General features: G+C 35.1%; 1 protein-coding gene across 5 annotated transcripts in view; it reads right to left on the reverse strand.

The window, feature by feature from the left end:
• The window catches only part of EPHA7 (EPH receptor A7), a 175502-nt gene extending 148078 nt beyond the window's left edge, over window positions 1-27424 (reverse strand). For all 5 annotated transcript variants that reach the window (XM_045843267.1, XM_045843265.1, XM_045843264.1 and 2 more), the window contains exons 1-3: window positions 27132-27424; window positions 22434-22498; window positions 18141-18810 (exon numbers count right to left, since the gene is read on the reverse strand). In XM_045843267.1, the coding sequence (XP_045699223.1) occupies window positions 18141-18810; window positions 22434-22498; window positions 27132-27228 (832 nt within the window). In that variant the 5' untranslated portion in view covers window positions 27229-27424. The remainder of the gene's footprint in view (window positions 1-18140; window positions 18811-22433; window positions 22499-27131) is intronic.
• Window positions 27425-27669: the final 245 nt, after the last annotated feature.

Raw genomic sequence — 27669 nt, forward strand, 5'->3', positions numbered from 1 at the left:
CTTAACAGCAGCATGAAATGACACCTCTGTTTCAGTGTTACTAATCTAATCTGACTCCTGCAGATCATAATGTATAAATGGCCTTTTCAGTTTAGATTTGAAAACTGAATCTAAACGAAATCTATTAACTAGTAATTCCATGTAGCAAAATCTATTGGCTTTTCACCAGTTCTCCCTTATTTTCTTCAACTATGGAAACTCTTTGAATGCTATTTCTGAAGAAATCAAAAAAATCTATGACAACATAATGTAAAACTCGTATGCAAAATTATATCTGTACTCCTGGCAGCTTTTCACAAATGTTTATAAAGGAGTTACTACACTGTGTAGTAGATCATTTAGACAAAACACTAGCAGGAGGCTGCTATCATTTCTAGAGTACGTTTGTGTATATTTGTCTCCATTTGATTTATTTGGAGGATTCTTTGCACAAAAGTAATGCAATTCAAGATATTTGAAAATCAGCTTAATTTAGTTCACCCCCTACCACCATCACCGCCAACACTACTAACAACAAAACTTACAAGTTACTCTTTGTCAGAGTACTGCTTTGAAAATAATTGATGCATTGACTGAATTTAATATCTGTATGTGTAGATAGTGCATACAATTCATAAACAAAGCTACAACTCTACTACTTGCAATTTATATGTATGTCATTTTTAAATCCTACAGAAGATAACTGATGAGAGAGAGAGATGTCAGAACTCAGTGAAGTACTATCAACAAGGATAATTTCCCTCCGACCTTTGAGCATCATTTTACTTTGAGGGGTGCTTAGATTCAGACAAATATGAGGGGGAAAAACAAGAATTTGACTAAACACATGTTTAGCGTCTTTGTATGATTAGGTTCTGGAACACTGCCAGTGCCAGGAGAAAACTTTGTGTATGATCTCATCTGATTTTAGTTACTTGTAAAAAATAAATAAGAATAATATATCTTACTAATCAAATGCTGTCTTTTCAAGTTTGATAGAAGAAAAAACATGTCTCCTCCTTTAATAAGTATAAATAAACAAGACTGATGAGGTGAAAAAAATCAATACCCAGATTCTAAAAATGTTACAACTGTTTATTTTCAGCTCAAACATGACTGATGTCAATTAGATGCAGTCTATCCTGGCGATTCTCATAAAATCCATCATGTCAGTCAGCTACCTTCCATGCAACTCTGAAAATTCAACACTATGCTTTAATGTGTCTTTTTCCTAAATCCTTAAATTCCACACATTCCTTTAAATAATTGTTTTACATTTATCACAGGTATTCTATTTTTGTCAGTGGTAATGTTTTAGTTATACTACACAGAACTACTTAATAGTGTTGATATAATGGACATTTATGACCACTGGAATATTTTAATCCTAATTTTTTAAGTGTTACGGATTTTTTTAAGTACTGAGATTTTTTAAGTACTGTGAAAAATCCTTCAGAGTGAGAATATACACAATATACAATTTAAAATATAGTAAAAAAGTATAGGAAAATCTTGCTTTATATAGTCTGTTAGATTGTAACAGACATTATTAACTAAAAAGAAAAGGCTTTTTGGCAATGCTTTAAAATGATAAAGCCATTCTGACTTGCTCTCTAATAAGAGCAATCCACTTTTTATAATCATAGAGAAATATAGTCTGCTTCATTATGTTTTGAATGTGAACTAGTAATTCAGAATTTCTTTGAAATTTATATCTTTCATTAGTGAGAAATGAGTCTGTTCTTCGGTGACAAGACAGTTGCAGAAACTAAAGGAAGCCAAATAAGAGCTTGTTCTGCAGCGGAGTCGAGCTCTGCATGTGAAAACTTCTTGATGTGTAGTGAAAATACTACAAAGCTAAACTGTTATCAAAATGGTGAATCTGTGGCTACTGTGAAAATCAAAAAATATCACTTGGCTAAAGGATATATATTTGCTTTCTTGACCAAGAAAAACAAACTCACATTCACACACAAATATACTCAACACACTCAGTACATCATTCACTTTTTGAAGTGTCAGATAACATTATTTCTCAAATGACACACGGGGCTTCATTTGCTATGCATAAGGTCAGTGAATATTAGCTTCATTTACACTTGGCTGAGAATCTGTTGGTGTCAACAGTTGAGGCTTAGTTCCTCTACTGAACAGGGTTAGAATCTGACAGAAAGCTGCCACTGAAGAAGATGGATGATCTTCTTTGCTGACCCTGCTCCCCTAAAATGTCACAGTTTGGGTCTCTGTCCAATGCTACAACAAAAGGCCCTCTCTGAGCTCCCCAGTAGCCTTCAGCTTTATTGGTGCTAACAAGTCCAGACATTTTTATCGATTTGGTTCTCTACCTTTCAAACACAAGAGCCTGCCCTTTTTGGCTAGCTAAACCTTGGCACAGATGTCTTTCTTCGTAATTGCATCTTTGCTGTCTGTTGGAAAGGATGCAATCAGGCAGGCAAACATCATGTCAGCACAGAAAATGCTGAACTGTTTATCTCAGTTTCCCAATGTCATTTGTCTGTGGAAATTAACTCTTAATCTCCATGTATACTTCTAAAGAGAAAATGAAAATCACATGTTTATGTGATGATCACTAGCTTGTAAAATATGTTATGCAGAATCATTCAGTATGTAGGAAAAAAATGCCTGAGTCATTTTTATAAAAGCAGTTATTGACAACCACATTTTAAAATGAATGTACCTGAAAACATTCTATATAATTTTCATAGCTCTATTTTGCTCTCTGTTGTTAGTGGCTAACACTGTGAAATACAGCCATCCCTGACTAAGAAATACATAAAAATATTTACCACCTAACAACAATGCTGTAACAATATAATAAGTTACATGTTGCTTTGAAAGGCTATGAGCTATTTTAATGTTAGATTAATATTGATTTTGAAAAGAAATTACCTAACCTCAGATTCAAATGTTCAAATATGCATATGCAAACATGATAAAAAGTTCTTACTAATAGACTTTTAAAAATAGAGTATATATAGATTTATAACTAAGAAGCTCTAAAATATTATAATTATTACTGCCAACATTATTCTGTGCAAAATATAATTTAATAGATTTACATATCTAAAATTACAGAGTTAGCTAATAAATATGTGTACACATAAAATATACCAATCTGAGTACTAAAAAAGAGAACTGAAAATAAAAGTAAATTTTACAAGAATGAACTATGTACATAAGTTATAATTCACGTTAGCCCTTTTTTAAATTGCAGACAAAATATAATTTGATCATTTTCCACTACTTTAAAATAAAAACTATTAACCCTATATTGATTTTGAAATTCTGCACATTATTTTCAAGTGCTAATGCTTTCATTCAAATTGAGAAAACTAACAAATTGAAAATAACTATTAATTAAAATCTCTGCAAACATTTTGATATGTTATTAGCAACTATCAGTAAAATGAGTACACACTATAGTTGAGGAATCCATTAAAAATATACAATGCTGACAGTCATTCAAGAGAAATTCAAAACCACAGTTCACTTTTGTGTTTAATATCATGTATACTATACATCATATATACTATACATCAATGAATTAACTTTTATTCTCTCAATAGCATTTGTCTAAGAAGAATTCCAGTAATTTTAGGTATATATATGCAAAGCAACTATAAATTTTTATGTATTTATTTTATTTATTTAAGTTTCTGTAAGACAGAAAGAACAAAATCAAAATTCTTTCTCTAAATGTGAGTCAGAGCACCAGGGACCTGATTTTTTAAAAATCAAATCAGTATATGAGGCTAAAAATCTAAAATTAATCTTAAACTGGAATAAACTGATAGTAAGCAAAATTTTCTTAAAAGTAAAGAAAAATAGCAACAAGATTCTTCATGGCCAATCAGGTCCAGGATGATTTTATGTGTTCAACTGGCTTAAGCAGTCTGCTGGTGCAGATTTTCTCAGGAGTTAGGTCCATCAATCAGTGTCAGCGTTCCATCAGACTCCACTCTGATTCAAGTGACAGTCAGTTATCTACTGACACTATTGAATAATAAATAACCATGCCCTCTTGGCGTATATGAATATAGCATATATTATTTTCAGTGTAGATTAGCCTTTATGCAGAAGCAGATATTTTTTTTGGTGTGTGTGTGTGTGTGTGTGTGTGTGTGTGTGTGTGTGTGTGTATTCATCTTATACATTAGGAATCGGTAAAAAAAAAGTAGCTGCAATAAAAGATGTGCTTAATGTGAACTCTGGTATACATTAGTGGTTTGTTTTTCACCAAGTCAACCTTGTCTCAGCTTGTATCATATAAGCTTAAATGAGTCTCCTGAATATTTATGCTGTCTTTTACAGATCTGACACATAGTTTGTTGTCTCTGCAACAGAGTATAAAATGACAGAAAATCCTTAAAAAACTAAAGATCAGAAGAAGTTGTGTCAGCACCCTAACCTTGCCCCTCTCTCAGAGTCACCCTTAATCTGCCTTCCTGGAGGAAAATCTATTTAAATTATGAGTACACTCTCCTTAGTTGTTAAGTCTCCATCTCTCTCTGATTTAAACACATAATAACAGAAATAGTTACATATGGTTTTTTGAAAAAATAAGGATTAAGAACTTGAACTGATTAGGCATTCCTATGTACATCTTGCTGACTTCCTTTATGGTATTGACCAACAGAGGTAATTCTAGAATTACTATAGTCATAGTCAAATGTTACAAATGAGACTATGTTCAAAGTGTGAATCATTTTCTTAGCTCAATAAAAACAAGCTAGAATTCAAATTATGCAAGTTTTATCATATATTATAATCATTTTTAAATTTACCATTTTACTTTTCCATTATGAAACTTTCTCAATTTACTATTAAGTGTTTAACATTATTAACTTTTAAAAATAGTGAACATAGTCAATGATTTCAAGAGGTAAAAACTAGATTTCTTATTATACCTAATTAAGAATTTTAACAGAAATGTAAAAGAATGAATTATAGTTCAAAACAGAAAGATATGCCAAGATTATATCAAAACTTCACAGTAATAATGAATATAGTTATTATAAAGGATAAGCATTTTTATTAGCTGCTTACTAATTTATATAACTTTGAATTATAATATGTAAAATCACTGCCACACAAAGAAGGCAAAAGGGCAAAATGTTGCGTGCTACATATTTATACTTCAGTAAAGACACAGTGCAAGGAAAATGTATTTTCACTATTTTAATCCACTTAATTGATGGGAAGGTATACTCTAAAAAGTTTTAAATCAGGGGATTATGTCAAATTTTCTGAAAGGTAAATGAAAAGCTATTGTCAATGTTTACAAAACTTTTGGAAAAAATTCAGAAAAAAAGGAAACCACAGGAATTGGGAATGGCAAAGAATATCCCATTTACCACATTGAAGGATAAAATACATTAGAAAGAAGGGTGAGTACAACACACAGCAATGGCCTGGTGAATAATTTTGAAAATCAATGAAAGAGCTGTTTGAATTTGCAGTGAGAAGCAATGTTGGCTTATTGGGAAAATTTACAAAGAGTAAAATGGTCAAAGCATTTATATATGTTCAGCCTTAAAAAACACAGCACTTTCATTCATAATGTTTGTGCATAATAAACATTAGCATAGAAAGAGCAAGGCTGAGGCAGCAAACTTAAATAGTTCCTCATTTTCTTTGCAAACTAAAATACTGTCACAACATAATAAACCTAGAGCCACATGTTTCCCCGGCTCCAGCTTGTAGCCTGAATGTCTGAGCTTAACACGTGTTAATTTTATAGCTCAGTTTTGAAGAAAAGATTTTGCAGAAGCAAGGACTAAAGGTCCAAAGTCTGCAGTTTTCTCAGAGGAGATCTAGTCAGAAACTACAAGGTTAAACAGCAGAGTCTTTGCTCCTTCCAAAATTCTAGGTTTCTAATAATGTAAGAAGTGGCCACTTTTCTCATGCTAAACATTGACATGCAATCATCACAATATCCAAAATGTGTTAATTGCTAAAATTCACTTTCTCATGATATGGTAAAATACTACAAGAACTGAATAAAAAAATTTACATTATCTTGTAGTAGAGGAATCCTAAATAATCTACTTGAAAATCAAGAAGCAAAAGTTTGTTTATAAAATTTTTGCTTTGTGAAAGAAAATTTAAAGGCATTGCTAAGGCAGCTTTATTCTGTTTTTTTTTTCTTTTTAAAATATGCAATAACCCAAGAATATCCTATAGACCTTTTCAGCTTCTTCATTATTGTTGATTGAGTTTTCCACAGAGAAAAAAAAATCTTAACTATTCAGCACTTACAAATTAAAAGATTAGTGTACAGCAATTTAGAAATATAAAAATGGGTCAAGAACAAAAATATACTTAATTTTTCGATACATTATGTTAACTTGTGATTTTTTTCCTAGTACAGGTAGAGGTCGGCAGTGTATATATATCCATGTCAACATGTGAACATGTGTGTATATGCATGTACATGCATGTACATGTATTATGTTGAAGTGGGAAAAACTGAAAAGAATAAATTCTGATTTTAGCTTGGAATCTGTCAAGAATGACCTGTTAGAATATAAATGAGGTCTTTAATTATTCCATTCTTGAAAAACAGAGAGACCAGAAACCCCCTCTCACTTTTAAAATCTCTAACTTACACTCAAATTCCAAGAATTTACAATTCTAATTTTCTAAGAGATTATAACCTCATGGAGTACAAAAATACCCACAGAACAGTTTTGTTATAATGAATTTATGTATTTGAGAGGGCAAGTCAATTGATTATTTATTTAATCCATCTACTAGTTTAAATTAAAGTCATAATGTGATTAAGTAAGTTAATGCCCTTATGTGTAATTGTCTACATGGGAACTAGTTTAGATAATAGTAAGCAAACTACTATTAAAATAAACATAAAACATATACATCCATTGAAAATATAGACAAATATAGTGAACTTACTGATATTTAATTTATTTTTCTCAGAATAAACTTTCATTATATCTAATGAAGCTTCAGATATATTTTACCCTTCTACACCTATGTCCCTTTCTTACTCTTTTAGAAAGAATCCTCTTCTTAAAAAGTAGAGTAGGAGACATTAACGTAATAGATTGTTGACCGACTTTAAAAATAATAAATTCACCCTGGCCAGGCAGCTCAGTTGGTTGGAGCGATACTCAGTCCACCGAAAGGTTTCAGGTTCAACCCCTGGTCAGGGCACACACCTATGTTGCTGTTTGATCCCCAGTCAGGATGCGAAAGGGAGGTAGCCGACTGATGTTTCTTTCCTACATAGATGTTTCTCTTTCTCTCTCTCTTTCTACCTTCCTCTCTTTTTAGAAGCAATGAATATACCCTCGGTAAGTATTTAAAATAATAATAATATAATTAAAAATGCAAGCTATGTAGATGATAATTACAGCTGATCAGTATTATGCTCCCCTCCCCAGATCTAGGTTTCCTATAACTTTGGCTATAACCCAGGTGTCAGTGTTAATGGCTTAGGTGCAGGTCTGATAACACCATAGGTGAGGGTCTAAACTAGGTGTTAATTGAGTGAAATACGAAGTAAAACATAAACACAGTATGTGTCCTTTTGAAGATTTGTGATTTTTTAAAACATTGAAAGCAAGAGATAGTATAATCATCAACAGTAAATAATATAAGTGAATAAGCCAAATAAAAAAAATTAAAACCCACAGTACTATAATCCCCTTTTATCCAGGGGTGAATACCTTCCAAGAGCTCTAGTAGATGCTGAAACTGTGGTCAATACCACATCCTGTACATATGTACTACATTTTTTCCTATACATAGAGGCCTATGACAAAAGTTATTTATAAATTGGAAAGAATAAGATATTAATGACAATTAACTAATAATAAAACAAAATAATTATAATAACATCCTGTAATAAAAGTTAAGTGAATGTGGTCTCTCTCTCTCTCAAAATATCTTATTTTGCTGTACTCACCTCTTCACTTTAAGGAAGCACTTTACAGCTTAATTTTTGCCAGCATCACTCTTTTGCACTTTAGGGCCATTAGGAAAAAAATAAGAGTCACCGGAACACAAGCACAGTCCATCTGATAACTGAGACTGCTACAAGTGACCAACAAGTAGGTAGCCCATACCGTGTAGATATTCTGGAGAAGGGAATGATGCATGTCCCAAACGGGATGAAGCGACAAGAGAGTATGAGATTTCATCATGCCATTCATAACAGCATGGAAAACACAGATTGTTTATTTCTGGAATTTTCCATTTACTATTTTTGGACTGTGGTTGATTATGGGTAACTGAAATTGTGAAAAGCTAAATTGTGAAATAAGGGAAGACTACTGTACGTAACATGTAACTTCCCCCGCAAAATTTCAAATTGCTATACTCAAGCATGTACTTTCCCTGGTTTTCTATGTCAGTCATTGATCTCTGACTAAACAAAATAAGGTAAATAATAAACCTCCCATACTTATTCATAAGACCACAGAATTTATGAGGAAATAATACACATTTAACTCAACTGAGGTGTGTATTATTCTCAGTTCTTACAAAATTGTGTTATTCAGGATTAATACTATGATCTATACATGCACATTCTCAGATTCTAAAACCTTTAACAAAGTTGATATCACAGGTAGAAAACAGAAAAGAATGTCTATCTCTCACTAAGCTCAAAGTTGAATGATTTTTGTTAACAGGTTCTTAAAAAATGCACATTATATATGCATGTAACCTACTACATTCCAAGTATTAATACTAGGTGAATATCCTAATAAAGACATGCCTCCATAAAACTAACCTTGTGAGATATATTGCAGAGGATGGGATAACTTAAATGTGAAAAAAAATAATATAAATAGGATTTTCTGAAATTTCCTTCTGTAACTCATACATTGGATATTTATGTACATAGAGAAAAATACAGGATCTGGAAGAAATTAACACCTGTTTGAGTGTGGTTGGTAGGGTAATAATATGGGTATAATAATTTATAATTTTAATTTGATCATTTCACCTAAAATGTCATATGGCGTGCTTGAGTGAGATATTGTTATGTTACAGAATTACATGCTTAGGATTTTTGTAATCAAAGATTTTATAAAAAAGGGGGGCACTAGTTGTGCTGAACCCTGTATATACTAATGAAGGGTGGGGCAAAAGCAGATTTACACTTGTGAGGATGTGAAACACAGAGTTTATTCTTGTACTATTATTTATTATTTTATTATTTTCCATACAAATAACTAAACCTACTTTTGCCCCACCCTATACATAGCAGGGTTAAATTCCTTCTTTAAAGATATTAGTTTTGGACAAAACAACCACATTTTGCACAATATCATAATAAATTACCTAAATACTTTATAGATTAGAATTATAGTGACAATTATCTTAGAGGAAAAGGCTATAAGTTGAATACAAAAATCAAATTAAATGCATAATTTTAAGGTATCACTGATTTGCATCATGACATTGCCTGGCAGAGATAAATGCCAATTTAAACTTCCACTAGAAATGTAAAAGAATGACCATATACTTGCCAAAGTTAGGATAATTAGAAAAGTTCTAAAGTTATAAACTGAGCTTATAAATCATAAAAAGTTAAATCAGTCAGACACATTAATTTCACATGTCCTTTTTTAATTATTTTTTTCTCTCTTTCATCAGATCCTCCTTCCTGTCCTTTATTTATGGAATAGTTGAGTGCACTGTAGTCACACACAAGGATAAGTAAAAAGCAGTATAATTTTAAGTTAAGTCAACAATTTTCTAGCAGAAAATTGTGATACCCTAATTTAAGAATCACAATTACGCTTCTCCATTTTTCTTTTCTAAGGAATTATGAGCAAACATCTCTGTAGAGGACAGAAGAGACTGAGACTGGCAGTGGCTGCGGGGGGGCAGGTCTGTGGACTGGAGCGGGGGGGCAGGTCTGTGGACTGGAGCACAGGGAGGGCACTGGCTCTGGATCCATGCACGCCATCCATTTGAAAACGTCTTAAAGCAAGTACTATAAGCCTCTGAAAGTGAACAATTTAAAGAACAGTATAAAATTGTAATGTAATGTAGTTATAACTTCAACAGAAGAAACATATTTGGAAATGACACTTAATTTATATAATTTCCAATTTGTAGAGTGTAATATTAAGTTAGGAACTGATTTCTCAGGTTTTGTTTCTATTATTTTTGCTTGTTTTGCAATTCAGTAAATATTTATATTATATAATTTGGAAGCAAAACAATATAATCTTACAACAAAAGTCACTTTCTCATATAAGATAATGGCAAATATACTTCAAGAACTTATCTTAGATATTTGGAACTCTGTCTTTTTCAAGGCATCGATGTTAGAAAAGAAGGTAATGGTTTTCATTTCATTAGAAGAGGGAGATGAAGTTGTAAAGGAAGACACAGAAAGATAGTGATGAACAGAATGGATATATGATAATGAACAAATATAAATAGATATATCATTTTATAGAAATAAATTTCTCATATCTAGAGCAGACTCCTGTTCATATTTGCTACTTATTAGCATATCGCCTTGCTATATGCTATGAAAATATGCAATATATTAAAGGGTTCTCATACTACAAAGTTTAAGACTAATCATAGAGACTAGCCACACACAATTAGAAATTAAACAGTCATATAAATCTAAAATAGAAAAATATTTAATTTGGCAATGGGTAATATATGACTAAGTCTTTAAGAAAATTGATAAACATTTATTGGCAGACTTATGTGGTACAAGGAACTGTAGGTTTCCATTGTTAAGAAGCTTAAAAGCTATAAAAAGAAAATCACAAATAATAATTAAAATCAGATAGCATGTGATGATTCCATAGGGAAAGGGCAAGGTATTTATAAAAGGGCAAAGTATTTATAAGTACTCACAAGGAGAGATTATCTAACAGGGGATCGGTGGCATTTAATTTGAAATTGTAAATAAAGGCAAAATTTCCACAGGCTAAGACAAACTAGGTGGCATTGTAGGTAGAAAAAAGCAAGGCACGGTGAGAATAGGAAAATGGCACTGCCAGTAACTGCCATCAGAATTTGGAAGACAGGTCACGGGAGAAGATGGGGAAGTGCAGGAGGATTAAGGTACAATAATAGGTAATTGTGAGAGGTCATGAGAGTTTGTGTTTTCTGTTTATTTGGGGCCAAATGTTAAGTAATAGGATATCACAAAAATATCCATGGTGTGTTAAAGGTAGAATGAGAGACCAGAACCAGGCAGGAGGAGCTGGGGCTTCAAGTATGATAAATATGTGACTGGGGGAAAGACAAAAGAGATGAGGGTTATGTTGTTGGGATTTAAATGCCAGCTTAAAAAGTAGGAAATTTTTATTGATAATCAGGAGCCTAAAGCTTTCTGCAAAATAAAGTGATACTATGTTGTGTTGTACAAAGCACATTTTGATTGCTGTGTGAAAAAAAAAATGAATACTAAAGAGAATGGTAAAGATGAAATATTAGGATATTGGGAAGACAGAGTCAAGTATTTTGAAATTACTATAAATGAAAGAATATGTTCAAATTTGCATCACCTTTCAAGAAACCCTAAAAGAAAGTTTATTCTTATAAAAGACTGCAATAGATAACATGGTCATCTATAAAGACATTGCCCACTATATTGGTTACAAATGAAGATTCTGGAGCAAGAAGTCCTTGATTAAACAGCAGTCTGCTACTCCCTATGAGACTGTAGGAATTTAACTCACCTTTTACTGTGCTTCGGTTTCCTTACATAAAAAGTGTGTGCATATACCTTATATATAAATGTAATTTAATATATAATGTAATACTTCAATAAGTCTTTTTCTCCTTTAAATTGTGTTATAATAGTGTCTACCTACCTGATTAAATGGGTTAGTAAAATCTTGCTTTAAGATTAAGTGAATATATGTGAAGCTCTTAAAATAACTCTTCCCAACTATTAAGAATTAAAAAATAAAATAAAATCTATGACCTATTTCTCTGTTAAATTCCTTGAATCTCTCCCCTTTTAAATGATTTAAACTATACCTGACAGTTACTACTGCTCTGGCTCCTGAGCCCTATATTTAATACAGACATTAACTTAATTTAAAAACCTGTATTTTGGAGATGCAATTTAATTTGTCTTTGTATGAACTATCAGGTTACATATAACATAATTATATTGTTAAAAAAACTCATAGACACAGAAAGTCATAAGGAAATTACTAGATGGAAAGTGGGGCGGAGGAAACAGAAGAGAGGAAACGGAGAATCGATGGTGATAAAAGGGAGACCTGACCTGGGGTGGTGAACACACAATACAGTACAGATACTATATTATAAAATTGTACATCTGAAACCTACATAATTTTATTAACCAATGACACCCTAATAAATTCAATTAGAAAGAAACAAAAAACATTAGTGTTCAAGATATTTAAAAATGGGGAGAACAGCCTTGGTTGGGTGGCAGGAGCATCATCCTATGCACCAAAAGGTTGTGAGTTCAATCCTCGGTCAGTGCACATACCTAGGTTTCAGGTTCAACCTATAGTTGGGGGCATGTGGGGGGCAACCAATGGATGTTTCTCTCTCAAACTGATGATATTCTCTTTCTCTCTCTCCCTGTCCCTCCCTCTGCTCCTTCTTTCTCTCTCTCTAAATCAATAAACATATCCTTGGGTGAGAATTTAAAAAAACAAATACAAATACAGAGAACGAAAGATCACCCACCATCCCACCAGTCTGACATTTAATGTGATATTTATGCTCCCGTCTATTCTTTTCCCTATGTGAATTTTGCCTAGTCCTAAATATCAGTGTATACAAAATTTTATTCTTTATTCTTCATTCAAATTTTTAATGGCACAATTTAAAATTCCTGTTAACACAGTGTTGATATGTTAACTTCAATCAAGGTGATGCACTTAAATTTCGACATTCAAGCTATTTCCAATATTTCAAATTACATAAAATGTTGGGGTAGAGTTATGTAAAAGGTTTTCTTTTACAGAACTATCCTTTTAGGTAAATTAAGGATGAGAAAACTGATTTAAATAATATCAAACTATCTGTGGCCCATAAGATTTATGTTTATTCACTCATTTTCATAAAAATTCTTTACTTCACAAACTCCTTATATTATTAATAAAAAGATAATAGCAAGTATTCTTTGCTTATTTGCTATGTCCCAGATACTATTCTTAGGGTTTTAACATGCATTATTTCATTCATTTCTGACAAGAATCCTATCAGGGACATACTATTTTTATTAGTCCCAGTTTATACTTAAGGAAATTAAGGCTTAGAGAGATTGTCCTAGTTTGTACACCTGGTATAGTGTGGAACCATAAATTTAAAACTCTGTGACTCCAACATCAGAGCTACTAATTCTGTAGTGCATCTTACATTTCTGTATGTATTTGATTATAAATACTGTACATTATAAAGACTCACTTGTTATAATGAAAAGTGATGGTACAGATCACATACTACTTTTCTGTGAAAAAAAAACAACACATCATTTTTGAAAATCCCATCAAGCAGAAATTTTAATATTAATGTTATTAAATTGAATAAATGTTTTAATTTATTGAATTGTGTATGCTACATGTCCCTAAGTTATATCTTATTAAAATGACAGACCTATTAATTTAATAGAAAATATTAAGAAACAACTATGAGAAAATTTTCTTATAATAAAAATGAGAAATGTATGATTATTTGAATGCCCCTTTACATGAAATCATAAAAAATCTAAATCTTTGTTTTAATTCAGAAACTTGAAATTAAGCAACATAAATAATAGAAGCAGATCACTTTTCTATGTTCTAATATATGCACATGTAAAATGCATTACAGCTTTAGATGTTTTACAATTAGGATGACTATGTATTTTATCATCCAAATCAGAATACTTCTGAAAGCATGCAGAAGCAATGTTGATAAGTAAAAAAATTATAGCAGGCAAATTAGGCATATGGTCATAAGGTTCCATCAATTCTTCTGTAACTAAAATCCATTAGTTGAAGTACAGGACATATTTTAGGAAGCAGTGGGGCATGATGGGGAAGTAATAAACAGGATCTTAGGTTCTCAAGAATTTTTGTTCTTTATTAATATCCCTGAGTTTCAGTTTCTTCAGATGTCAAAAGAGAAAAAAGAATACTTTTCACTTGTCACGATGTGCTACAGATTAAATGAGAAAATGAACATAATTGTTCAGTGTAAAATGCAAATTACTGTATAAATCCAAGTTACACTATGAAGCTCCACACTTTCACAAATAATATTCTAATTTTTAAACGAAATCAAATTATACAAAATTTACAAAAATTTCAAAATATAACTTTATTAGCCTTCTGAAAATATTTATATATGTAAAATATATGGGTAGGTTACAGCTGTACATATGCAAAACACTTTATTCCTGGATTATTATTTATTAATTAATGTTTTATTTTCCATACAAATAACTGTAAACCTACTTTTGTACACCTCTGTATAATCTGCTCTCAATTGATTGAATGACTGAGCTTTTTATCTAAGAACATATATTGGCTAGTTTCATAAAAGTGACAGCTTCCATGGTAATTTTTAAAAAGGACTTTTGACTGTACTTGAACAATAATAAAAAAGTGGAAAAATAAAAATAAAATTAGTCTAAAAAATAAAATAAAAGCATGTTAACTACCTGGAATTATATATTTTTAATAACTATAAAAAGATTTCTTCATAAAAGCACTATATTGAGGAATCAGACAGAAATTCACCATATATTAGCCTTGAAAAAGATTTAGTTTTCAAATTTGAGGTTTTTTTCAAAATAACAAAGAAAAAAATTTACATCAAGTGATCAAAATTCTGATCAGTTTTTATAGTTCTTAATATTTCAAATTCTATTCTGAGAACATCACAATGGGCTGCCACTCTAGAAAGCGTTCAGATAAATGTGCCTTGAAGTGGCAAACCACACTTATCTGTTTAGGGACTCACTAGCATCGTCTCCCAAACACTCTAGTTTTCCTCAATATGGGACTAGAATTTGTTTTCAAACTCTTAACAGGATCACTGAAGGGAAACAGGAGAAACACTATAAAGGCAGGCCTGGATTGATTCCAGGGGCAAGTACTCTCAAAGAGATGCCAAGAAATTATGCCAAGGAGGGAAGTGATTTTGCAAATGAATATAGTGCCCTAGTTATGTATGAGGCATTTAATTCTTTTGTCAATATCACCAAGGTTAAAAAGTAAGAAAGTTATCTGATAAACAATTTACTTGACTTATAAAATGTAGACATAGGCTTTCAACTGAATGATAAGAAGGCATCTTTACTCTTTTAATTACATTTTCTTTAATGAATTCTTACTATTAATATCCAATTCCACCTATTCTAACACATAATTAATGTAGATGACAGTGAAGTAATTTTATTTTACTTTTAAGTATCTCAGTGTATTTTGCAGGTGAAAATAATTTTGGTATTCAAATGAGGTTCCAATTCTTGAAATCAAAATAAACAAATGTGAACATTGATACTAGTAACACATTTAATGAGATGATTTTGATCATTTGGAAGACGTTTCTTCACAGTAAATGTATCCTTTTACTTGCAGTTAAAGATTGCTTTTCTTACTAAATTCTACACTTAGAAGTATAGGACTCAAAAAGTTCCTGTTTATTTTTTTTTTAACAAGTAAATGTAGAAACCATATGAGTTAAATTACATTAAATAAAACAAAAAATACTCTAATTTTCTTTAAAATCTTTTAAAACCAATTTTAATGTATTTTTAATGTTTTTAAACATTAAATGTTTAATTTAAACATTAAAAGTGCAGGACCTTTAATATTATCTCCTAATCTTTTCATAGACAAAATTTATTGTGCACTTTTGTATGTATTCCTACTTTATTTCTGTTTCCCATTTTAATTGCAGTAAAGTTTCACATTCCATTTTCACATCAGTCAAAATCTTCATATTAGTAACAGCAACTGCTGAGTGCCTTTATAGCTAAAATGTCATCGTATGTTCTTAAAATGTTCTTACAAGAGTTATTGTTGAATCCACCATTATTTTCAAATAACTGTTGTTAGACTGTAGTCCATGAGAACCTTGCCTTTCATTAAACTGATGAGTTAACTAAGAATATTTCTGTACTTATCCAGTACAATAGCATTCTGCCTACTAATAGTGATAAATCTTCAGATTTTGATTTCCACATACATGGAACCTGCAGGATATTTTACTCTGTAAAAAAATCTGCCAGGGATGGAAAGGGGAAGAGGACAGCGGGTAGATAGGTTTGACTCCCTCAGGGAGTGTAAAAGAAGGATAGTAAACTTCCCTATGGGATCTGAACCTGTAACATCTCCATTTATTTTGCACACAGCTCCACAATGTCAGCTGTGGATAGAATGATAATTGAGTGCTGAGTCATAAGTATTTTATATGCTAGTGACCATCCACATGAAGCATTTAACTCTTCAATCAGGACAGAAAAATATGTTTGCTAAGTTACTCCATCTAAATAGTCCATCTAGTAGAAATATAATGTGAGCCAAATATGAAAATTTAAAACTTCTAGGAGTCACATTGAAAGAGTAAAAAGAAACAGTTGAAATTAATTTTAATATTTTATTTTATTCAACCCAATTTATCTTTAAAATGAAATTATCTTTAATCATGTATTTTTAAAAACATATTTTTTATTTTTGTACTAAGCCTTTGAGATCCAGACTGTAATTTATTCTTATAGAACAACTGGATTTTGAATAGCCAGTTTTCAGAGCCTAAAGAGGTACTGGCTACCAATTGCACAACATAGACCTAAATATTTTTTATTATTATTTCTTTAAGTATTCTACTAGAAAGAGAATTTGGGGGGAAGTAATATGATTTATATACCACTATTAGCAACACATTTAAGTTCAGCAATGAAATAGAATATTTGCTAGGGTTCTCCTTGCTTTGTGATGAAAGATAGAATAATATTATTAAAAGTCCAGACTCTGGAATCAGAATGCTGAGTTTGAATCAAAGCTAAAATGAGCATTACTTACTAAAGTAGTGGCAGGCAAACCATATACACTCGACAGCCCTGAGTTTTCATTCTGTAACATAGAGATGATGATGACATCTCCCTCATTAAATAAACTAGCAATGTGAAGCACTTGGAGGAGTATCTGCACACACTGTTATCCCCTAAATTTAATTATAGTAATTATTGTTAGTTACAGTCCCTCTGAATTAGCTAATATTTGCAAATATTAAAATTATGCTGCTGACTAGGAGTAAAAGAATAAATAAGTTACTTTTTGAAATGTATCATATTTTATAAGTTATAAGTTAAGAGAGATGTGATATAATCCTAAGAAAATTTTCAAGATAGGCCTATGTGGCATAGTTTTAGATAAAAAAATACTGGCCAGTTATTATGACCACATAATGTTAAGTAATAGAAAATCCAGTTTTACAAAACATAAGGTTCACAAATTCATAGGCTATTAGTGTTTCAAAACAAATAGAAAATGTCCAGCTGAGGTATTACGATAACTAAAGCTTTACTCTGGCCCACTTCCACAAAAATGTGGTCTGCTATCATATAAAGTTATCAGGAAAACACTCATTGTATTATTTAGTCCAGAAAAGAAATATGGCTTTGGTAGAAGTAACCTCAGAGATTTATTAAGTGAAATGTGATGATTTTGTATCAAAATTTTGGTATTTATAAAAAATGTTTCTAAAAGTTTGCAAATGTATTTGTACATGCCCTGTCAGCAGAATTCTTGTTAGCAAGCCCCTTAACCTACTTTTTTTGTGCTACTCACAAGTCCAGGCGATTTGGGTTTCAAAACAGAAGGAGTCACAAATCATCAAATCCTGATTAATGTCACTTCACTTTCCTCACTTAAATCTCACAGCTCAAGATGCAACTGTTGACTGCTATGTCATGCATAAGGCAAATGAAATTTTAGTAACAAATACCATTATCACCCATATTTATTACATAGCCATAATGCAGATATCACAGTGGGGAATCATTGATAAGTTTAATAGAGAGTTTGCTTATGATCTACTGAATCAGGCTGCTGTTACGAAGAAGACTCACACGTTCTAATAATTATTACTACTTAAAGACCTTGATACTGAAATAGAAAAAAGTGCAAAGTAGAATTTTAATAGCACATATTACTTACGTTCACAAGTGTCCCCTTTTTGCTGGTAGCCTGCTTTGCAGATACACTTTCCAATGGGCACTAACCATTCTCCTTCTGCACTGCAGTGCATCCTGGGGGAGTTTTCCGCCTCTTCCTCTGCACTGCTGACACATGTCCCTCGAACCTCGACTAAAGAGGAAAATTCTGAACCAGTCACTGTATCTGGAAAGATAGCTAAGTTCTCAATAATGGACCAGCACTTCTTGTAGTACACTTTGACAGAAACCAAAGCTATGCAAGCCCCTACATCCTGAAAGGCAAGATAGAATCCCTTTTTGGACAAAGGTCCAATCTCTCTCACCTCAGTGTTAAGCTTCATCTTTCTTTCACCAAGGTCACCTTGAGTAAAACTTTCATCTGCAGCAATGGTGTCTATTTTTACATAGAGGTTTTCTCTTATATTCCTGCCAGTGTCGTAGTCTGTTTCATAATAGTACAAATTAAAGGTTTCCTTGCAAGTTCCCAGTACTCCAGGAAGACTGTTACAATCCCTCAGGGTGAATTTCAATTCTACAAAAATCCTTTGTGCGTTGCCTTTCGAAATCCAGTTAGTCCGCAGCCAGTTGTTTTGGTTGGGCTCCATGACCTGGCATACCTGGTATGTTCGTATTGGGGTGTAGTTCTCATCCAAACCACTAATTTCTTCCCACTGTAAAATTAAATAAAGGTCATCAGTCATTCAGCAAAAAATAACATTTTGATTTTGAGAGTGCATGAGGAACCTTTCATAGTACAAATGCGTATCTTCGAAAGAGGTGGGTCTCTGCCCTAACAAACACTGTATAACCTGAGAATACCGCCTTCTCACTTCAGCTTAGAACTTGTGGTGAAGCATCATTTAGCATGCTTGCATTGTTTCTGCATACAATAAATATTTAACATTGTTTAATATATCTTTGCTAGTGTATTATATTAGTGTTTCTTTTCACATGTTTACTTACATCCGTAGTCTCCGTTGAGATTGTAATATTTATGGACTAAAGTGCACAACACAATTACTTATATTATAGTTAAATGCATATACATATGGGTACATGGCAGAATTTCTTATAACTCAGTTGACATTTTAAGTGTAAATGTTGTATTTAAACTTAGAAAGTACCTAAAAACATAGGGAAGAAAATGCCAAGAGTACTCTGTAATGTAAAAGCATTCCGCTATATGTTGATATTCATAATGCAAACTCTTTTACAATCTTTTCAAAATGAGACATGAGAGTAACATTTTACAAAGCTATTTATTTATTGCAGTGTTATCAATAATATTGTACATAAATCCACATAACTATAAAAAGTATTTGTATGAAAGTATGATTCATCTTTTTAAATAAATTGCTTTCAATAGAAAATCAAATATATGTAGCAAATCAGCATCCTGAATCATATTTCAGTAATAAGTTTTCTGACAGGAAAAATATCAGATGTTTCAAAATGCCCATTCTTATGCTGATACAATGCATGCAATAGCAAACTCATATTGCATATATGGACAAAAAAAGGAAAATAAGTTTAGTAGTCCTGGCAACAATTTAAAGATTATTATAACATCTATAATATTACCTATATTGCTATTAGCAATTACAGTCATTTCATCTAAAATAGCCCAAAAAGCCTAAGACAAGTTGTTTATGTCCTTCTTTACCATTGTTACAAAATCACCCACATTATATTTATGCTGCCTTCTTAGTGATATCGTCATCTACTTTTACTCATTTCTCCAATGTGAAATGCCAGTATAAAAATGTCTTATTAAAGTCCAAGGTCACATAGCATGCAATATTTAAACTATTATTTCAAGAAAAGCAGATGGGAAAATAAACTAATAGTCATGTGCTAATGATTCGTATCTATAAAACTTGACCAAGAATCAATTTATTTAAATGCTTTATGAAGTATTAATATCTATTTTAAAACTGTTTCTTAGCAAACTAACAAAACTGATGAATTACTAATATATTATCATTAAGAACATTCTTGTACGATGTTATATAATTACTACAATTTTATTATACATACCATCAAAGGTCCTCACCTACAGCAAAGAGCCCATTATTATGTGTTTACTCAGCACAACTTGAGTTTGTGACTAGTTACTGTTATGCACATATTCCCTTTGTTTCCATTAGCTGCTTGGAATCTGTTTGAATGGCACTTAGTCAAATAAACCCAAATTCCTCCATTTAAAAAGGTAGACTTTAGTCTCTTAATAAGATTGAAATTAGTAAAAGAAGTAAAACTGGTAATGGCATCTCAAAAAAAAAATCAAAAGTTCCAAAGGTAAATGTGCTCTTTTTAATAATTTTCCAGTTTGCGGAAACCAAGGCTAATTATCATAAAGGATTATATCTCAAGAATTCCTTTTGTCTAACTTTAAAACAATTACATTACTTTGCCCTGTCTATACAAAATCAACTTTACTAAGACATGGATCCCAGTTAATTTTAATTTTTATTTAAAACTTTACTCCTGAGGGGAAAATATCAAGACAACTATGTATAGATAACAAATAGTGAGACTACATAAATGTATTTAACACAATTCTTGTTTTATTAGCTCACTTTCTGAGAAGCTGCAGTGATTTCTACAAATGACACCACTGGGGGAAAAGTGTTAATTCAGATACTGTGCTTTTATAGTTCACTTATAAAAATAGTTTCAGGAAATTTGTATCTTAATAACAATTTACTTCCAGTTAGGTATTTAATCACATTAGCCAATCCATTTCATATATGGAAAACAACATCAATCATCCTTTTCTAATACTATCTGTTGAGTTCTTCGGAAATGTAGGGTTAACTGTGATTCAGATACTTTGGACTGACAAACCTCCCACTTGAGTCCAAGGTAACACAGAAGGTCATGATTTATCATTTTGTGGATTACATGGATGAAATACTATAATCATATATCAGTTTACTTCTCCTTAGAGATAAAACCACCCCCTATATTTATTTGTTTTAATCGATGGATGATAGAAAATAAGCTATATCTGTCATTGGCAACAAAGGTGTTTCATTTCTTATTGTAAATGTCTTCCTATAACTACATTATTTCACTCATGGAAAACTTCCATTTGCAAGAAAAGTATTGATGCTTACCTCCGCCTTTGCGTACTTTTTACACTTACTCTGTAAAACATTTGTTACTTTTCATAACATTCTGACCAACACAGGAAACTACAATATGATCTTAAGCAATCTCTCAAATATTAACTGAATGAAAAACCTGAATATTTTAAACAGATTTCCATAACTCGCATTTTGCATTCTTAAAGTGACTTCCACTTCATGACATTGACTTTTTGATATTCTTATACTTAACAATCTCTTTTGGACTTTCATTCTTCTCTTTGCAAAATCCGTTATACTTTTTATATCCTCACTTATACTTCATGCACTTTGATTCAGATTTCTCACTGTGCTAAAGATTAACTCAAGTATCAATGGAGTATATTTTCCTTTTCAGAGCCCTCTTCCTTAAGAGAGAATGAAGTATGTACCTTCTTTCACAATTAAAAAACCAGAGGATAAAGACGTTGAACTAAATTTAAGTAATATATCTTCCCTGATACATGAAATGTATGGTAAAACACTGGTGTGAGGGGATTACTTATATTTTCACAGATTTTTATTTGAATGCTTTCACTCATACTTACTATAACATAGTTATTTTTACTGTAAAAATATGTATGTTCTGCCACCAATTCTGATTAATAACAGCAGATAGCACATGATATAAATTTGGAAACTCTAAATAATATTTGATAGCAAATTGTATGCTTAAATAGTGAGCCAATTACATTTTAGCTACCTTTTAAAGTATATTTTGAATGATGCCAAAACTGTTTTTGAAAGAGGAAAAACAGATTACATTCTGTTTTAAGGAATGTACACAACCTACCTGGTTATTATACTAAAGAAGTATAAAGCAACTAGAGAGGTTTAAGGGAGTCTGTGGAAGGGCTGTTCCCTGTAATTAGTCAGAATTTACAGTCTGGAACCTCAGGTTTGATTCCGCTCACAATAAGTACTCATAATATTATGGTTACAGAGTTTTTTAAATCCATGTCCCCAAGCACTAACTACATCTCCTTCTCTACTTAATGAATTCAATGTCTCGTGACAAACACAACAAAACACTGAGCAAAATATTCAGAATTATAATAAAACTCTTTGAATATAAAGAATATGAGTAACTCCACTGTGGAGAGAGGGAAATATTTTTGTGTTTTACTTTAAAATACAAAGTGTGATATTTTATAAGAAGCACTTACCCCATTTGGTGGGTAGGAAATCCATTCCAGCTCTGTTTGTTGTGCTTTAGAATCCAGCAGCAGTACTGAAAAAAAAGTTTTATTTCCAAATGTTACATGAACATTTTAAACACATTTTAAAAGTTATTAAAGTGAATCTAATTTTATATATTATCACTTTATCACTTAAGATATATACAATTATTTATATAAATGAATGGTATATACTCAGTATCTACCAGAAACAAGTATATTACTCAACTTTGGGAGAAAATATATTAAAATACCACCTTATATTTGGTATTTTTAAATAAAATATTAAAGTAAATTTAAGAACTCAAAAGTAACATGAAAGTGAGGGTAAAAATTGCTATGTGATGCAATGTTTCTATAGTAATTGAATATTATAAAAGCTTTGTAAACCACTGAGCCCTGAAAATGTTGTCAAAGAAGATAATGAAAACATAACAAAGTATAATTCTACAGGACTCTTAAGATAGTCATTAATTTATAATATTCTGCCATAAGCATTTCTCTGCATTTTTTGAGAATTAGAGTTTATTTTTGTGAAACCTTTTCACACACAGTGTTTTCTATGAATCCAAAATGAATGTGATTAAAAGCTTTATTAAGCAATGCTGTCCTGAGAAAAATAAACTATTATTTGCAAGGAATACTTCTGAGTTAGTCAGACATCTGTTTTCAATAATTCTGCTTTCTTCATTTCCAAAGGTTTCAAAGCATTAACTAATTCTCAAAATGGTGTAAATCAGCTCTGACTTGACCATGTTTCTGACTTGCCTTTTTAAACCAGTTGAGTTCTGCTTCTATGTATCAAAAATCACAATACAATGTATGTAAATGTATATAAATGTAATGAATGTTCCTGATAGTATTAATAGAATATATTTAAATGCCATACTTCCACAAAATATACTTCCAATTTGATATATTTTATTGCTCTTTAAGACAATTACCCCCCTAAATAATTCACTGTTTTCTCAAACTGGTTTGTTACCTGAGTCTTTTTCTTTAAAATATTTTTTACTGTACAGCACGTAGAAATGTATCGGTCTGTCCAGAAATACCAGTGAATGTATTTTTGAGTATGTAAATGTGATTAACACCAACCGCAGCAAAATGTTAAAACTGGAACTCTAATAAAAATACATGTTTATAGGAACTTAAATAATCACTACAGGAAAAAAACGTGTATTTTAAATGAAATGAAAATTTGTTATACTTAGAAAACAAAAGAGCACACTGATGCGTTCAACTCCCTCCTGCTAGTCAAGGTTTATTCTCTGCAACTTAGCAAGGTAGATATAGATAGATAGACGTGTTTCTTTGAAAAAGTGGTTTACACTTAAGACTGTAGTGGGGACCATAACAACACAAACCCTGGTGACAAACACTGGACTCTCTTCCAAAGGAGGAGGGAAAAAAACCCCACACTTTTAAGTACAAGTTGTATTTCACTCCTGGAACATCGATAAGTCATTGGTCTAGTGAATTTATATGAAGTAATTTTTTAAAATTTATTGATTTGAAAGAGAGAGGAAGGGAGAGGGGGAGGGAAGAAGGGGGTGGGGAGGGTGAGAGAGATATCAATTTGTTCCACTTTTTGATGTATTCATTGATTGCTTCTTGTATGTGTCCTCACAGCGATGGAACCCACAACCTTGGCGCATATGATGACGACGCTCTAACCAAATGAGCTACCCAGCCTGGGCCTTAAGTATTTTTCAAAGTTTATTTTGTGTTTGTCCTCAACGATAGAGAGGAAGCACAGGGAAACAATGTGGATGCTAGATACTCTTCTTCTGAGGTGAATTACTCTAATTTTTTTTTTTTTTTTTTGTCTTTCGTACTGGCATGGCAAGAGACAAGTTGGTGTTAAACACAGGTGACCTTCTCGGGTCGTTTCTGAGGATGAAACAAGCACTGCGGGCTGTTTATTGCCATTCCGTTACCGCTCAGCACAGCCCGGGGTGGGAACTGGGACCACGACGGGGCGAGGATGGCAAACAAGTTGAGAAATAAACAAATAAAAACAAATCAGAAACCGCCCCCTGAACCTTTAATCAGAAGCAGCTCTAAAGTGATCGGTTTGCCTCGCTCCCCGCCGTCTGCCCTGCAGTTACACCCCCGAGTGAGCGCTTCAGCCTCCCCGCTCAGAGCGCGCGGCGCCACCCTCCCTTCGTGCCGCGGAGGCACAGCCGGGCGTGCGAGCAGGACGCGTGGCGCCCGGAGCCGGGCTCGGGGACTCGGTGCCCTTCTTCGGGGCCGGGCCGGGTGAGGGCTAAGGGCGCGAGGTGGGCGCGCTCCTCGGAGCCCGCGCCGCGCAGCTCCAGCGGCAGCGGGGCAGCGGCGGGCAGCAGTGGCCGGGGCGGGGCCGCTGGTGGGGCGGGGCGGGGGCTGCCAGACGGGCGTGCCCGCAGCACTGTGCATCCATTACGTCTCCGCCAGACCTGGGCACTCCAGGGAACCAGTGGCGCCCTCACTCCAGAAGGAGACGGGAGGAGGAGAGAGGCTTTCGGGAACCGTCTCCTCAGCGAACGGCGACGGCAGCTTTTACGAAGAGGAAAAAACAGCAGCTGCACTTTCGCCTGCAAGCGTCAGACTTCCATTTAAAGACACTGGCTCGCGAGGGCGGGAACTGACCACTCGGAGTTAAAGTGTACCGGGAAAGTGGAAGAAGGTGGAGAGGCCCCTCACCTCCGTTCCACCGTCTCATCCAACCCGGAGGCCGGGCACTGCTCCAGCATCCCCAGCGCCCGCTAGTAATTGCCCCTGCCCATGCCCGGCAGCGGAGCTTGCTGGTTCCCAGATTTGCAGCTCCAGATCGCCGCTGCGCGATGAGAGAGTTGCCACAGAGAAGCCGGGCACATTTGCCACCCCGCCCACATTTTAAATACCTCACTTCGGCGTTTACAGAATTCAGCCTCCCAGAATCAGAACCCTCCCCACGAATGCTGCACCCAGAAGAAAAAGGCGAGCGCGAGAGCCAGCCAGGCTGCGGGAACCTCTCCCCCTAGTGATGCAGTTATTTATAGCTCAAACTCCCGCCTGGGTCAGCCAGAGCTCGAGCGCCAGGCTTTGCCGCCGCCGCCGCCGCCGAGATGCAAACTTTCCGCAACTCTCGCTATTCCAGAAAAATCGGGATGAGGTTCCAGGACTGAATGCTCCTAATCGCACGCGAGGAGAAATGTGGGGTTCGGTGTGTTTGGGTGTATGTTTCTAGCAGACATAGGTTAGGCTGCAAATGCGTAACCGACAGTTCGGAGTCAAGGTTTTCTCTGAATAGGTTCTGGGTCTACAGTGGTTGCAGATGTGGAACTGGGGTCAGAAGGTCAGGCTGGAATACGAAGTGGGGTAAGACACTGGGTTGGGGCGGTTTGTGGGAACGAAGAGAGGCGTACGAAGAGAACTTTGAGGGAAAACCCGGCACTAAATCCCTAAGTTTTAAGGGATAAATGAAGCGAAGGCCGATTTGTAGCCCCCACCCCCATTACCACCGTGACCTAAATCTGGTATCAGTTTCCTCCATCCTCCACAGTTCAGGAACAAATAATGATCAGTATTCTGCTTTTAAATATCGTAAAATTAACCTTACACTTACGAGCCTGGAAGACACGAGGTGGGGTGGGGAATAAATTGCCACTGCTCGGAGCAAGACGTTTCCATTGACAGGATTTCTTTTTCCCCAGCTCCAACTACAGGCACCGAAAGGTATTTTACCTTCTGTCAGTGGTTCAAAGGAGAAGAAAAAAAAATAACCATATACATAACAGCGTATCTGGTTACCTAAGTGGAACCTGCTCTCTTCATCCACAGCTAGCCCGCAGGGTCCAGGTCTTTCGCAGGGTTTGACCCCTCGGACTGAACTGCCGGACTTGGGGCAGATGTTTAGGGACTTCCAATCGCCTAGGCGGCAGCGCGTTATCAGAGTCATAGCCCCAGCCCGACCCCAGCCCCCGCGGCCGGGCAGAGCCCCCTAGGCTCCGCCTGCCCGGGGCTGTCTGGACCTGCGCGCCGCGCACCCTAAATAGAGGCGTCCCCGACCACAGGGCGCGCGTCCCCGGTCGACTTCACCTCCGCGGCGTTATTGTTCCGCGCCGGCGGCCGAGCGCCAACCGCAGGCCCGCTCCTCCTCCTCGGATGCAGTGAGCACTTCATTAGTAACCCGAGCGTTCGGAGCTCACACAAGTCACGGCCCCTCGTGGAAGGCTCCGCACTTCAGCCGCGCGCTGACGGGCTGGCTGGGACACTAGAGACTGCGCTCCCCAGTCTCCGACTAACTCCGGCTGCAGCTTAACCCTCAGGAAGCAGACGCAGAGAGGAGGAAGGAGAGAGGTCTAGAAAGAGGAAGACATCTGACTTGCCCCGGGTCCTGGAGGATGATCACGCCGGCCGTACCCCACCACCCCACCCCACCCCACCGCCCTCCGTAGCTGCTCACGCCCTCCAGACTGCCCGCGCCAAAAACCCAGCTCCCGTCCGGCCGACAGCCCCGGGCGCGGGGCTGCAAGCGACTGTGGAAGCAGCCCCACTTGCCACTGGCCCGGGGCAGCCGGAGCGGCGAGGGGGCGGGGAGCCAGCGGGGAGGGTCACCCTTCGCCGGAGGCGCGGCCGGCAGCCCCCGTGGACGAGACCGCTCCTGCAGGTAGACAGCTAAATAAATAAGTCAGAACAAACTTTGCTTTTCCATCACCTTACCTTCCTTTGCAGCCTGTGCCTCCCCGGTGTGTGCAAAACGGAAAAGCCAGATGTAGCATAAAATAATCCATGAAGGGTGCCGAGTTTGAAAAACCATGGTGCATGAGCAGGTTTGATTTTAGGTCTCAGTTGAGTCGTAGCTTTTTAAATGCTGTTTGATCCAAAGTGGGTTCTTTTTTATTGCTCTCCTCGCATCGATTCCCCTTCTCGATCTCCGGGAGGCGGCTGCACGTTCAGCTTTTTAAAATTTCACCCCCCCTCCCCTCCAGTTCCTTCGCACTGTGTTCACTGCCTGCAAGTCTCCGACTGCAGACCCGCTGCTTGCTCCACACTCGAATAATATCAATTGGGGGGGTGAGGGCGGGACTCCGAGTGGAGAGCCTCCGCCACTCGGACTGAGTGGCAGGCGCAGCCGGCCTTTCAGGCAGCGATTCCCAGGGCCGAGGGGCGGGTCTCCGCGAAACGGCCGCCCCGGCCGCGGGGGCGGGATTCGTGCAGCGGGCCAATCGGCGGTGAGCGGAGTCAAGTTGCGGGTCCA

This window comes from Phyllostomus hastatus, unplaced genomic scaffold (assembly GCF_019186645.2).
Source record: "Phyllostomus hastatus isolate PE091 unplaced genomic scaffold, TTU_PhHast_1.1 phas_contig_40, whole genome shotgun sequence".
NCBI classification, from domain to species: Eukaryota; Metazoa; Chordata; class Mammalia; order Chiroptera; family Phyllostomidae; genus Phyllostomus; species Phyllostomus hastatus.